Source organism: Blennius ocellaris, assembly GCF_963422515.1.
Source record: "Blennius ocellaris genome assembly, chromosome: 8".
Lineage (NCBI taxonomy): Eukaryota > Metazoa > Chordata > Actinopteri > Blenniiformes > Blenniidae > Blennius > Blennius ocellaris.
Genome location: NC_137657.1, coordinates 28,376,165 through 28,391,013, shown reverse-complemented (window position 1 = coordinate 28,391,013; position 14,849 = coordinate 28,376,165). Strand labels below are relative to the sequence as shown.

General features: G+C 45.8%; 2 protein-coding genes across 2 annotated transcripts in view; both read left to right on the top strand.

The window, feature by feature from the left end:
- nt5c3a (5'-nucleotidase, cytosolic IIIA) overlaps positions 1–4,362 on the top strand; it is a 14,483-nt gene extending 10,121 nt beyond the window's left edge. Inside the window, 7 exon segments of the mRNA XM_080500729.1 lie at positions 1–56; positions 147–241; positions 244–281; positions 360–423; positions 1,435–1,629; positions 1,715–1,915; positions 4,132–4,362. The exon segment at positions 1–56 is cut by the window's left edge and continues 14 nt beyond it. Of these exon segments, the coding sequence (XP_080356855.1) occupies positions 1–56; positions 147–241; positions 244–281; positions 360–423; positions 1,435–1,629; positions 1,715–1,915; positions 4,132–4,233 (751 nt within the window). The 3' untranslated portion in view covers positions 4,234–4,362.
- A 2,984-nt stretch (positions 4,363–7,346) lies between these two features.
- The window catches only part of bbs9 (Bardet-Biedl syndrome 9), a gene marked incomplete at its 3' end in the record, with an annotated part of 105,524 nt that continues 98,021 nt past the window's right edge, over positions 7,347–14,849 (top strand). Inside the window, 3 exon segments of the mRNA XM_080500589.1 lie at positions 7,347–7,449; positions 10,945–11,063; positions 11,850–12,000. Coding sequence (XP_080356715.1) covers positions 10,952–11,063; positions 11,850–12,000 — 263 coding nt within the window. The 5' untranslated portion in view covers positions 7,347–7,449; positions 10,945–10,951.

The window sequence follows — 14,849 nt, the reverse complement described above, 5'->3', positions numbered from 1 at the left end:
CGACATGACGCTCAGCAGGTTTGCGGTCAACGGAAAACGCTGCCCCACGTGTCACAGTGAGTGAATAATACCCTCCACCCTCCTCCTCCACCTCCCCCGGGGGACGTAGTGTCATGGCCGCCGTCTGCGTCCTCTTGTCTCCCCAGACATCATCGACAACTGCAACCTGGTGACGGAGGAGTGCCGGCAGCAGCTGCTGCAGCTGAAGAACAAGTACTACCCCATCGAGATCGACCCCCACTCTCAGCATGGAGGAGAAAGTACCCCTTCATGGTGGAGTGGTGAGTGGCACCGCCCACCCTCCCCCCCCCCCTGGAGGTGCTGGTCCAGGCCTTCAAGGTGCGGCTGTGTGTTTCCAGGTACTTCAAGTCCCACTCGCTCCTGGTGGAGCAGCGGCTGGAGAAAGACAAGCTGGCGGAGGTGGTGCGGGAGTCGGTTCGGACGCCGCCCTCAGGTGGGTGGACGGGTGGGTGGGTAGTGACGTGCACCAGGTGTGACAATCGTCCCGCCTCTGTCTTCCGGTGGGTTGGACGGTGTGGGCGGGGTAGTGACGTGCACCAGGTGCGACAATCGTCCCGCCTCTGTCTTCCGGTGGGTGGGCGGGTAGTGACGTGCAGTGCAGGGTGCGACAATCGTCCCGCCTCTGTCTTCCGACGGTGGAGCGGGTAGTAACGTGCACCAGGTGCGACAATCGTCCCGCCTCTGTCTTCCGGTGGGTTAGGACGGGTGTGGGTGGATAGTGACGTGCACCAGGTGCGACAATCATCCCCGCCTCTGTCTTCCGGTGGGTTGGACGGGTGGGGCGGGGGTAGTGACGTGCACCAGGTGCGACAATCGTCCCGCCTCTGTCTTCCGGTGGGTTAGACGGGAGTGGGCGGGTAGTGACGTGCACCAGGTGCGACAATCGTCCCGCCTCTGTCTTCCGGTGGGTTAGACGGGTGGGTCGGTAGTGACGTGCACCAGGTGCAACAATCGTCCCGCCTCTGTCTTCCGGTGGGTTAGACGGGTGGGTCGGTAGTGACGTGCACCAGGTGCAACAATCGTCCCGCCTCTGTCTTCCGGTGGGTTAGACGGGTGGGCGGGTAGTGACGTGCACCAGGTGCGCCAATCGTCCCGCCTCTGTCTTCCGGTGGGTTAGACGGGTGGGCGGGTAGTGACGTGCACCAGGTGCGCCAATCGTCCCGCCTCTGTCTTCCGGTGGGTTAGACGGGTGGGCGGGTAGTGACGGGCACCAGGTGCGACAATCGTCCCTCCTCTGTCTTCCGGTGGGTGGGCGGGTGGTGACGTGCACCAGGTGCGACAATCGTCCCGCCTCTGTCTTCCGGTGGGTGGGACGGGTGGGTGGATAGTGACGTGCACCAGGTGCGACAATCGCCACGCCTCGATCTTCCGGTGGGTGGGACGGGTGGGTGGGCGGGTAGTGACGTGCACCAGGTGCGCCAATCGTCCCGCCTCTTGTCTTCCAGGGACGGCTTCGAGCAGTTCTTCGACCGCCTGCAGCAGCACGCCGTCCCCGTCTTCATCTTCTCCGCCGGCCTGGGCGACGTGCTGGAGGAGATCCTGCACCAGGCGGGGGTCTACCACCCCAACGTCAAGGTGGTGTCCAACTTCATGGACTTCGACGACAACGTGAGTCCTCGTTAGCCGCCGCCGATCGTCCGGCGTGACGTGCCGGCGGCGGCGGCGGTGTGTGTGACGGGCCGTGTTCTCGCAGGGCGTCCTGCGGGGCTTCAAGGGGGAGCTGATCCACGTCTACAACAAGCACGACGGCGCCCTGAGGAACACCGAGTACTTCAAGCAGCTGAAGGAGTACTGCAACATCGTCCTGATGGGCGACTCGCTGGGCGACCTCAGCATGGCCGACGGCGCGCCCAACGTGGAGAACATCCTGAAGATCGGCTTCCTCAACGACAAGGTGCGGGGAAGCACGGCTACCGCTAGGGCGTTAGAGTGGTGTCCTCCGGTCCCTCCTGGTGCACAGATCATCAGGGATAACCACAGATAACCAGGGATAACCACGGGTAACCAGAGGTAAACAGGGATAACCACAGATAACCAGAGGTAACCAGGGATAACCACAGATAACCAGGGATAACCACAGGTAACCAGGGATAACCACAGGTAACCACAGATAACCAGGGATAACCACAGATAACCAGGGATAACCACAGGTAACCACAGATAACCAGGGATAACCACAGATAACCAGGGATAACCACAGGTAACCAGAGATAACCACAGGTAACCAGAGATAATCACAGGTAACCAGAGATAACCAGGGATAACCACAGATAACCAGAGGTAACCACAAATAACCACAGGTAACCAGAGATAACCACAGGTAACCAGGGATAACCACGGATAACCAGAGTTAACCAGGGATAACCACAGGTAACCAGAGATAACCACAGATAACCACAGGTAACCACAGATAGCCACAGGTAACCAGAGATAACCAGCATTATACAGTGAGATACTGACGTTCCAAGGAAGTATTTTTATTTGTTTACATTTCTGTCGAACATGAACACAGAATATTTATGGTGCAAATAAACTGAGAAATTAAAATTAGATTTGTATCTTCCAGTCCTTCCTGGTGCACAGGTAACCAGAGATAACCAGAGATAACCAGAGGTAACCAGCATTATACAGAGTGAGATACTGACTTTGACCAGCAGGGGGAGATGTTGAGGTGAAGTGTATCTTCCAGACGCCACATCAGCAGCAGCCTGAAGCTCAGCCAGATGTGGAGGTTTGTCCGTGTGGCTCGTTGGTCTAGGGGTATGATTCTCGCTTAGGGTGCGAGAGGTCCCGGGTTCAAATCCCGGACGAGCCCGGCTTTTGAAGAATCAGAATCAGAATCGTCTTTATTGTCATTTGTAACGGGTACAGCGAATTTCCATAGAAAGTTTGGGGGAAAGAAGGATATTAACAACCTTTTTAGTTTTTTGTAGTTTTGTGGAATATAACAAAAAAAAAAGCGGGTATACAGTATATCCTTTACCGTGAAGAGGGCTGATTTATCACATTTAACACTACAAAACAATGAAAATGAATGAAAATAGAATGTTTTAAATCCCATGTTTGTCTGGCCCCTGAACTAAAGTGAGGCACTTCTGCCCTCCGGTTCTTTAACGTCTAACTTGTATAACAGCTGGAAACATTAAGATATGAACTAAATTCAATTACCAACGGGAATTTAAAAACAATAAAAGTTGGAGTAGTTAGTTTGAACTCACACGATTCATTAACCTGTCAGAAACTGATATTTATTTATTTATTTATTCTATTTATCTATTTATTTATTCATTTATCTATTTATTCATTTATCTATATATTTATTCATTTATCTATATATTTATATATTTATTCATTTATCTATTTATTTATTCATTTATTTATCTATTTATTTATTCATTTATCTATCTATTTATTTATTCATTTATCTATATATTTATATATTTATTCATTTATCTATATATTTATTCATTTATCTATATATTTATATATTTATTCATTTATCTATATATTTATATATTTATTCATTTATCTATATATTTATCTATTTATTTATTTATTTATTCATTTATCTATCTATTTATATATTTATTCATTTATCTATATATTTATCTATTTATTTATTTATTTATTCATTTATCTATTTATTTATTCATTTATCTATTTATTTATCTATTTATTCATTTATTTATATATTTATTCATTTATCTATTTATTTATTCATTTATTTATCTATTTATTTATTCATTTATCTATTTATTTATCTATCTATTTATTTATTTATCTATTTATGTATTCATTTATCTATCTATCTAGCTAGCTATTTATTTATTTATTCATTCATTTATCTCATCAGTTCCAGCAAGGATGTAAAACCAATGATGTTTTTGTGACTTTTCCTTGATATAGAAGTTTATTTTAATCTGTGATACCAAATATATCAGCTGAATGACTCCCAGCGGTGTTTTATAGATTATAGTGCGTCGGCGGGGCACCACCGGAATATGTGGGTCAAAACTGAATTAAGGTGGAAATGATGAATAAGGTTGATTTTAAAGCCTCTCAAGCCTCCGTGGTTTTGGAGTCTGACCTCCGTCATGTCGCCCCCTGCAGGTGGAGGAGCGCCTGGACAAATATCTGGACTCTTACGACATCGTCCTGGTGAAGGACGAGACCCTGGAAGTGCCCAACGCCATCCTGCAGAAGGTTTTATAGCGAGGTGCCGCCCCCACCGGCATCCTCCAGCGGTGGACGACACCTCCTCCCCCACCTCCTCCACCCCTCCCCCACCCCCCACCCCCGACCTCCGACCTCTCACAGCCTTTGGAAAAAGACATTTGAAATCTCCTGTCAATGAACCGTTCAAAAAGTCTGTTTTCGTCGGTGTTCATTGTGTCTGATGTTTCTAACGACTAGTTGACCCAAGAGTGACGGTCGCTCACCTCCGTCACCTCCGTCACCACCGTGGAGATTCCCGCGGTGGCGTTTTATACAATGACGCCCCGGTGCTCTCGGTGTCGTGGAGCAAATCCCGGCACGCCTGTCACCTCAGGTTCTCTTCCCGCATACATTTACTTTGTGAAATCGCCGAAGTCATTGGGCTCGCGACAGACTTTTCCACGAAGTCGCCGCCAGCAGTATTTATTTAGATCTGAGAGACGAGATCGAGACGACTGGGGATGAAAGAAGTGAGGAAACGCACTTTAATTCTCACGAGTTGTGGAACAAAAGGGTTTTTGGGTGTAGAAACGAGCCGTTGCACATAAGAAAGCATGTTTACAAGTCGTTTTTGGAGCGGAAAGAGAGATTCTACATTCATAACTCACACAAAACAAGCTTTTTTATTTTTATTTTTTTCACGCCAGTGTTGAAAGTTAAAGAGTTTCTCATCAACGGGGATTGCAACCGACGCCTTGGAGGTATTATGAGATGGAGATTCTGGTTCATCTGATTCCACCTCCTCTGTTTTGATCAAGTTTTCTCTCCACATGTGTTGAATGTTTGTTTTTAATGTGCTGCTATCGCCTGCATGTTGCCTTTTCTTATCGTCGGGAGATTAGAATCTACATTATGGACTATTATCAATAAAACGGGGAGTAATAATGAGGTCGTACTGTACATGTTGAGCGTTACATTGGAAGTGTATATTTGTTTTTCTCTGCACCCGGACATATTTTCTGAGGTTTTAAGACTGGTGTGTTTTATTTTTATAAGCATATGGCTTCTTCTTGAAAATGCAATAAAACGTCCTTTTGTGAAGCTCTCGGGTTGATCACTGGACTCACCCCTCAAGCACTGCGACGCTGTTTTTATGCTGTGTTCTGTGGTCCAGAAGTGTTTTTTTTTACTAAATACATCACATTTATATATAATTTATAGTGTATAGCCTTCATTTTCTTTTATTTATGAATTGCAATTGTCCACATTTTCATGTTTTAACATGGCTCGTTGGTCTAGGGGTATGATTCTCGCTTTGGGTGCGAGAGGTCCCGGGTTCAAATCCCGGACGAGCCCTTAGCTTTTTACATCTGGAGATGCAATAACTTGAGCCGTGACGACACTTGTGAACTTTAACAGTTAAATAATAGACAAAACAGACTTTTTTTCTCTGTTTAAATAAAACAAACAAACCAGAAAATGACAAATTGGGAAACTTCCAGTTTGGTGCAGTACCACAAGTATCCTGCAGGGGGCGACAAATCACCAGAATCTTTTTTTTTTAACAAGTTCCCAAGATACAGTAAAAGTTAGACAACGTGGCAGAATGCAGAAACTTACAGGGAGTCCAGGGCTGCAGAGAACATGGCTCGTTGGTCTAGGGGTATGATTCTCGCTTAGGGTGCGAGAGGTCCCGGGTTCAAATCCCGGACGAGCCCTTGCCTTTTCCCAAAAGAGCTTGGAACCTGTAATTAGTGAAGTTCAAGGAGAGACAAGTGAAGAAATGCAACACGGTGCAGCTACGTTCTGAAAATGATCTTTATAAAGGCAGTACATTGTTCACGTACAAAATGATTTACAAATATTCCTTCGTCTGCCTACGATTGATAATCGGTATCCAGCATCTTTACCCATATTTAGTATAGAATGTGTTCAAAATGTAATATTTAATTTACCACTATTAAGGTTTCGGTAAGGCAAGGCAAGTTTATTTCAATAGCATCGTTCACACAAGAGGCAATTCAGTGGTTTCCATGGAAACATGGCAAGACATCGGAACTAAAAGCTGCTTCGCTTCGTTTCTTCTCACTGGGAACATTTAGGAAACGTCTTCTGGAGGACCTGGAGGCTTCGTCTTGTATGAATACATCTGAGATGGAGTCAAGATGAGCGGTGACCTTTAACCTTTCACACAATCACTACACCTCCCTTCTTTTTTTTTTTTTTTTTTTGCTGGGTTGATTAGTAAAACGTTTTGACAAATCAACTCCATAATTTAATTTATGCTCTCATTTGGCAAGTGTTAAATTCAATTCAATCAATCCAAATCAATTCAATTCAATTCAATTCAATTCAATTCAATTTAATTTAATTTAATTTGATTTAATTTAGTTAAATTTTTTTAAATTATATTGTGTATCATAACTTTGTTTTTTTTGCTGGGTTGATTAGTAAAAAGTTTTGACACATCAGCTCAATAATTTCATTTATGCTCTCACTCGGCAAGTGTTAAATCCAATTCAATTCAATTCAATTCAATTCAATTTAATTTAATTTAATTTAATTTAATTTAATTGTATTACATTTTATTAAATTTTATTAAATTAAATTGTGTATCATAACATTTTTTTGCTGGGTTGATTAGTAAAAGTTTTGACATATCAACTCAATAATTTAATTTATCCTCTCACTCGGCAAGTGTTAAATTCAATTTAATTCAATTCAATTCAATTCAATTCAATTCAATTCAATTCAATTCAATTTAATTTAATTTAATTTAGTTTAATTGTATTACATTTTATTGAATTTTATTAAATTAAATTGTGTATCATAACATTTTTTTGCTGGGTTGATTAGTAAAAGTTTTGACATATCAACTCAATAATTTAATTTATCCTCTCACTCGGCAAGTGTTAAATTCAATTCAATTAAATTAAATTTAATTTAACTCAATTCAATTCAATTCAATTCTATTTTCTTTTCTTTTCTTTTCTTTTATTAAATTTTATTGTGTATCATAACACATATACTCTGGCCTCACAGCGAGAAGGTCGTCGGTTCAAGTCCGACCCACGTACAACGGTACACGAATAGCCCGTTGGTTAAAGACTCGGTTTCCCATGATGCCTTGCGGCGCCTCCGTTGAGCGTCAGTGTCATGACAACAGGACGATGGCAGCAGGCAAGAGGTGGAGAAATGTGATGTTTGCGTGAACAAGGAGTGAGAAACCTGCGGTTAGAACGGACCGGGGGGGGGGGCCCGGTGGTGTAAAAGGTAGGAAAAGCTCGCAAACGACACCGGAAGTGGGGGAAAACAACCCCCCCGTAAATAAAGAAAACCGCGCGACAGCGTTAGCGGGCTCGCTAGCTAGTCACCAGGTGATTTGGAGAGCTAACTAATTAGCCGGCTAAGCTAAAGTTAATTCATCCAGTTTGACGCTCGCCGCTCCGGAACTTTACTCTTCTGGACGCTGGAGCTCCACACGTTCTGTACGTGTCGTTGACGTTCACGTTGATCACACGGGGGGAGTTCGTTCTGGGAACGTAGTACAACAACACACATCCACAGGTGTATTGGAACTCCAGAGTATTCTGCCAGGACAACAAGTACAACAAGTACACACGGACCTGCGCCTCTTTCTCTACACATTAAACTAGTACTTCTTGTACTAGTACTGCAGTACTACTTCTGCTTCTCGTTTTACCTGAAACTTCTAAGGATGTAGTTTTTTTCCATGATTATTCACGAGACGTTTTACTCAACAAATCAACAAACATGTTCAGTTCACATGTAGATGGAAAATTCCGGAAGGTGAACTTGTTACCGTCTGGTTGCTATTGATTGTTGGTTAATTACAGCTGTGATTAGTTAGAACACACGTGGACAAGAAGATTTTGTTTGGTGTATTTCATGAAGAAGAGTGAGTTACTCTCACTAAGATTATTTAATCTATACTGTAGGCTCACTTCTATACGTCACTTGTATTTTGCACAGTTTAATGTGGAGGTTTTTTTTATTCCTATTGCTTGTGTTTGTTCTAGTTTTAACTTGTGGGGCGACGTTGTGCAGCGAAACGCGTTTCTTTACTGCGCGTGTGACAATAAACACGTTGAGTCTTAAGATTTCAGGAAATGATGATGGGTCTGTTGATTCTTCTGGTCAAACAGCAACACGGAGAGTTTAGAGTTTAGTTCCGGCTCTGCGACAACAGATAAAGGTGGAATATTGCCCCTCATGTCATGTTTTAAAGCGCTAACCTGTACGACTGGTGCTGAACATTGTGAAGGTATTAGACGGACTGCTACACGGTTTAAAGAGGAATCTAATGTCATTAAAGTCGGAGAAGCAGACCAGGCGGTGATGGAGTAACAGATGGAGCTGACGTAGATGAAAGTGAGTGAAAGTCATCGTAACACAGGGTGGGTTAGGGTTAGAGGGTTAGGGGGTTAGGTTTAGGTTAGGGTTAGGTTGGGGTTAGGGTTGGGGCTAGAGGGCTAGGGGGTTAGGTTAGGGTTAGGGGGGTTACGGTTAGGGTTAGGTTAGAGTTAGGGTTAGGTTTAGAGGGTTAGGGTTAGGTTATGATTAGGGTTGGGGTAAAGGATTAGGGTTAAGGTTAGGTTAGGTTTAGGGTTAAGGTTAGGGTTAAGATTAAGGTTAAGGTTTGGGTTAGAGGGTTAGGGTTTAGCTTAGGGTTAAGGCTATTGTTAAGGTTAAGGTTAGGTTTAGGGTTGGAGGGTTAAGGTTAGGTTTAAGGTTAGGGTTAGGGTTAGAGGGTTCAGGTTAAGGTTAGGGTTAGGGTTAAGGTTAGGTTAAGGTTAGGGTTAGAGGGTTAAGATTAAGGTTAGGTTAAGGTTAGGGTTAGGGTTAGAGGGTTAAGGTTAAGGTTAGGTTAGGGTTAGGGGTAGAGGGTTAGGGTTAAGGTTAGGTTAGGTTAAGGTTAGGGTTAGGGTTAGAGGGTTAGGTTTAGGGTTATAGTTGTTGCTCCTGGTTGTTCTTCCACTCAGCCTGTGGTGATGCTTCCAGCAGGGATTCTCTCTCTGTCTGGATTATCTGCCTGTTCCACCTGCTCAGCACTTAGCAGGGAGAAAAGCTGCTTGCCCCCACCTACACCCCCCCCCCCTCCTCCCCCCTCCTCCTCACCCCTCCTCCTCCCCCCCACCACACTCACACACAATCCTGAAGCCATGTGACCGGTCGGCCTCTCGTCCTGATAAAAGTGGGATGCTAGATTTTTGATTTTCCCGTGCTCGACGACGGCTCGGGTGACGGCTCGTTGCCGTGACGACCCCTCAGGCTCCTCCTTCCTCCTCCCCTGGCCGCCGGGCCAGTGTGTGCCAGCGGGATAAATCTGGTAACGGATGTGAATAAGCGGCGCTTATCCCGTCTCCGTTCTACTCCTGAGTGAAGACTGTGACCTCACGACTCCACCTGCAGCCGCTCCGCGTGAAAAGTTAATCCTCCGTCTATCTTTTCATGCAGGATATCTTGTGTAACCGCGAGTCTGTCAGTAACTCCTTATTTCACGTCAAAATAACCTAGAATAAGTCCCGTGTGCCAAAACCAGCCTGCCAGAGGCTCCAGCAGGACATTTCATCATATTTTGCACCAGACGGTTTCATTAAAATGAACTTTGTGTGGAAATTGAAGTGATTTTCTTTAGTAATTGTTTTTTTTTTTTTTTAAATAGACATTTCCATTACATATATACTCTAAAGTTTGAATTCAAAGCTTGTTATGACACTATTTTACCTTTGCTGCTCGCTCCAGGTGAAGATGGACTGAACTGAAATGTTTAACATCCTTTACACAGACGAACGTTTTCATGGTTTAACGTCACGTGTCGATTTTCCACACGTGACGGGTTAGGTTAGGGTTAGGGTTAGAAGGTTAAGGTTAGGGTTAGAGGGTTGGGGTTGTGGTTAGGTTTAGGTTTAGAGGGTTAGGGCTAAGGATTAGGGTTAAGGTTAGGTATAGGGTTAAGGTTAAGGTTAGGTTTAGGGTTAAGGTTAGGTTTAGGGTTAAGGTTAAGGTTAGATTTAAGGTTAGGTTTAGGGTTAAGGTTAGGTTTAGGGTTAAGTTTAAGGTTAGGTTTAGGGTTAAGGTTAGGTTTAAGGTTAGGTTTAGGGTTAAGGTTAGGTTTAGGGTTAAGGTTAAGGTTAGGTTTAGGGTTAAGGTTAGGCTTAAGGTTAGGTTTAGGGTTAAGGTTAGGTTTAGGGTTAAGGTTAACATTAAGGTTAGGTTTAGGGTTAAGGTTAGGTTTAGGGTTAAGGTTATGGTTAGGTTTAGGGTTAAGGTTGAGGTTAGGTTAGGGTTAGGTTTAGGGTTAAGGTTAAGGTTTGGTTTAGGGTTAAGGTTAGGTTTAGGGTTAAGGTTAACATTGAGGTTAGGTTTAGGGTTAAGGTTAGGTTTAGGGTTAAGGTTATGGTTAGGTTTAGGGTTAAGGTTGAGGTTAGGTTAGGGTTAGGTTTAGGGTTAAGGTTAAGGTTAGGTTTAGGGTTAAGGTTTGGTTTAGGGTTAAGGTTAGGTTTAGGATTGAGGTTAGGGTTAAGGTTAGATTTAGGATTGAGGTTAGGTTTAGGGTTAAGGTTAGGTTTAGGATTGAGGTTAGGGTTGAGGTTAGGTTTAGGGTTAAGGTTAAGGTTAGGTTAGGTTAGGTTAGGTTTAGGGCCTTGAATTGAAATGTTTAACATCCTTTGTACAGACGAACGTTTTCATGGTTTAACGTCGCGTGTCGTTTTTCCCGATTGTTTCCTCCTGGTCTTTGCTCAGAGGCACAATGTCGCTGTTCAAGGCCCGTGACTGGTGGTCAGCGGCACTCGGGGACGGAGAGGAGTTTGACCAGGGATGTCTCTGTGTCGGGGACGTGGACAACAGCAGCTCTGGACACGGTCAGTGTGTCGTCCAACAAGAGACGACGGCCGGGAGGCGGAGCTTCAGAGACTTTATCCTCCATCGATCCACACTTCTCACTCACTCTTCTTTCTTTCCTCTTCCGGAAACCCCGCCTCTCTACAAAATAAAGTTCCCCCACTGCGGTTGGTCAGTTCTAATTCACCCAGTCACTGTGGGGAGCTTTATTTTGTAGAGAGGAAGTAGTTTTGTTGTGTGACGCTCCGACGGAGAGACGAGAGAAGAAAAGAAAAGTGTTTGTGAGGCTGGAATGGAGGAGAAAGTCTGAAGCTCCGCCCCCCGGGCATCGTCTCCACACCTCCAACCTTTTATTTTGAAACAATTCATCAAAGTGTTTATGTTGAAGTACATCTATCTCTTATTGTATATTGTTTATTTATTGTTTTTAAAAGATTGAGTGCAGTACGACAGGCTAGTTTTTACTACATTACAAGATATTTTTATATATTTAATGAGATTCTTTTTTTTTTTAAACATGTTCAATAAATGTTTTTTCAAATTTAAAGACATAATCCAGATTTCAATATTGCCCAAAATAAGCCCTATTGTAGTGTAAAGTAAAGTTACACTGGCATCATAAAGACTCTTAAACTGAAATAAGTACAAGTAAAGTTGTGTGTCCTGAGACACGTGCTGGACCGTTGCGTTGCCATGACAACAAACGTCATCGGTACTTCCTCTGTTGTACAAATCGTCACACACGTCTTTTGTCAGGGTTTTTTTTTTTAATTTTGAAATCCGTGACTGTGGCTGTCATGTTGCAGACAAGGTGGTGGTGGGCAGCTACATGGGGATGCTGAGGATCTTCTCCCCAAACCCCCCCAAGGCCAGTGAGGGGGGTCCGGTGGAGGCGCAGCTCCTGGAGGTGCAGCTGCACAACGCCGTCGTCCAGGTGGACGTGGGGAAGTTCGTCTCGTGAGTTCAGTGACGGCGACTCCAACCGGGGGGGCCGGACCTGCTGGAGTTTGATTACCAGACGGGATGTGGGAGTTTGATTACCAGACTTTGATTTACCAGACTTTGATTACCAGACTTTGATTACCAGACTTTGATTTACCAGACTTTGATTACCAGACTTTGATTACCAGACTTTGATTTACCAGACTTTGATTACCAGACTTTGATTACCAGACTTTGATTTACCAGACTTTGATTACCAGACTTTGATTACCAGACTTTGATTTACCAGACTTTGATTACCAGACTTTGATTTACCAGACTTTGATTTACCAGACTTTGATTACCAGACTTTGATTTACCAGACTTTGATTTACCAGACTTTGATTACCAGACTTTGATTACCAGACTTTGATTTACCAGACTTTGATTACCAGACTTTGATTTACCAGACTTTGATTACCAGACTTTGATTACCAGACGTGATGTGGGAGTTTGATTGCCAGACTTTGATTACCAGACTTTGATTACCAGACGTGATGTGGGAGTTTGAACTACGACCAGAGAGTCCAGTTAGAGACGGTCACTGGTTGTTCTGCTGGTTTCTGCTGGAACACAATCCTGGTTTATTAAGTCGCCACAAATCATCAGAACCACTGAGTGTGAAGTTAATCTGATCCTCCTGCTCTTCCTCCTCTTCCTCCTCCTCCTGCTCCTCTTCTTCCTCTTCCTCCTCCTCCTCCTGCTCCTCCTCTTCCTCTTCCTCCTCCTCTTCCTCTTCCTGCTGTTCCTCTTCCTCCTCCTCCTCCTCCTCCTGCTCCTTCTCCTCCTCCTCCTCTTCCTCTTCCTCTTCCTCTTCCTCTTCCTCTTCCTCCTCCTCCTCCTCCTCCTCTTCCTCTTCCTCCTCCTTCTGCTCCTCCTCTTCTTCCTATTCCTCCTCTTCCTCTTCCTGCTGTTCCTCTTCCTCCTCCTCTTCCTCCTCCTCCTCCTGCATACCAATTCCAATCAGATTCACCAAACTCTTCCACGAAGCAACAACATGTTGCAACACGTCGTCTCCATGAAGGACTGAAGATATTCTTTAAAAAAAAAAATCGCAGACGTCCCCATCTCCCCACGTCCCCACCTCCCCACCTCCCCACCTCCCCACGCCCCCACGTCCCCACCTCCCCACGTCCCCACGCCCCCACGTCCCCACGCCCCCACGTCCCCACGCCCCCACGTCCCCACCTCCCCACGTCCCCACCTCCCCACGCCCCCACCTCCCCACGTCCCCACGCCCCCACCTCCCCACGTCCCCACGCCCCCACGTCCCCACGTCCCCACGCCCCCACGTCCCCACCTCCCCACGCCCCCACGTCCCCACCTCCCCACGCCCCCACGTCCCCACGTCCCCACCTCCCCACGTCCCCACGCCCCCACGTCCCCACGTCCCCCACGCCCCCACGTCCCCACGTCCCCACGCCCCCACGTCCCCACCTCCCCACGCCCCCACGCTCCCACATCCCCACGCCCCCACCTCCCCAAGCCCCCACGTCCACACGTCCCCACGCCCCCACGTCCCCACGCCCCCACACCCCCACGTCCACACGTCCGTCCCCACACCCCCATGTCCCCACGCCCCCACGTCCGTCCCCACGTCCCCACACGTCCCCACGTCCGTCCCCACGTCCCCACACCCACACGTCCCCACGTCCGTCCCCACGCCGGGAGCAGAACCCCAGGAAATGGCCGTGGTTGGAGGACGTCGTGTTCAGTTCCTCCGCAACATTTTTCAGAGATTTTTCATTGTGGGCCTCCTGGTTGAGGACGTTGTGAACGTTGTGGGGGCAAGGCGGAGGGGGGCAAGGAGGAGGTGGGCAAGGAGGAGGTGGGCAAGGCGGAGGGGGGCAAGGAGGAGGTGGGCAAGGCGGAGGGGGGCAAGGCGGAGGAAGGTCTTGTTTCAGCGCTGATGAGTGCGGTTTGTCCAGCGAAGGAAGAAAAAACCCAACTTGTGCCTCCTTCTCCTCCTCCTCCTCCTTCTCCTTCTTGTTCTCCCAACAAACATGAAAACCTGGGGGTTTGGACGTCGGCAGGGCGGGAACATTCCTCCTCCGCGGTTTGGCGCCAATGCCAATAAGTGAAAAAAGTCTAGGATGGGCTTCACCGGGACGTCACCTGCACCTCAACCCTAACCCGCGTTTAAAAATAAATAAATAAAATAAGCCGGCAGCTGCCGGGGTAATTATTCCCGAAGCGGGAGTTAAAATAGGAGATTTAACCACAGAGGCCTGTTGGAATGTCCGAAGACACTTTACCTTCCTGTCCTGCGGGACAAACTACCGCTCGGCTTTAGAACCGTCAACTTCACCTTTATTCTATCGGTCGGTCTGTAGAACCGTTAAACTAAAACTTCTAAATCCATTGATGTGTTGAAGAAACTTAAATACAATGGGAAACACCTGTAAAACACAGTAATCCAGTTCTTCTTCTACAGAAAAGAGCGATTAGAGTCGCTAGTGGACGTGGCTACAGAGACCATTGATCCTTTATTTAGACTAAAAAACACTAAAATTGAAAGATTTAGTGGAGTAGAACCTTCTAAAAAAACATGTTTTAAGCTCATCTGGAAATTTTACCGAACAAATTGCAAAACAGATCGGCAAAGAGAAAAAGTAGATACGAACTGAAAGGAACTGAGGTTTTTTTACAAAACCCGGGTTTCAATCGGCCGTAAAGGAAAGAAAATGCATCTGAATGGAAGGAGTCGGTCTGTAGAACCGTCTGGATTGTTAAACTAAAACTTCTAAATCCATTGATGTGTTTAAGAAACTTGTTAAAATGATCATGTTCCAGAAATACGACACTGCGGAGCAGCAGATCAACCT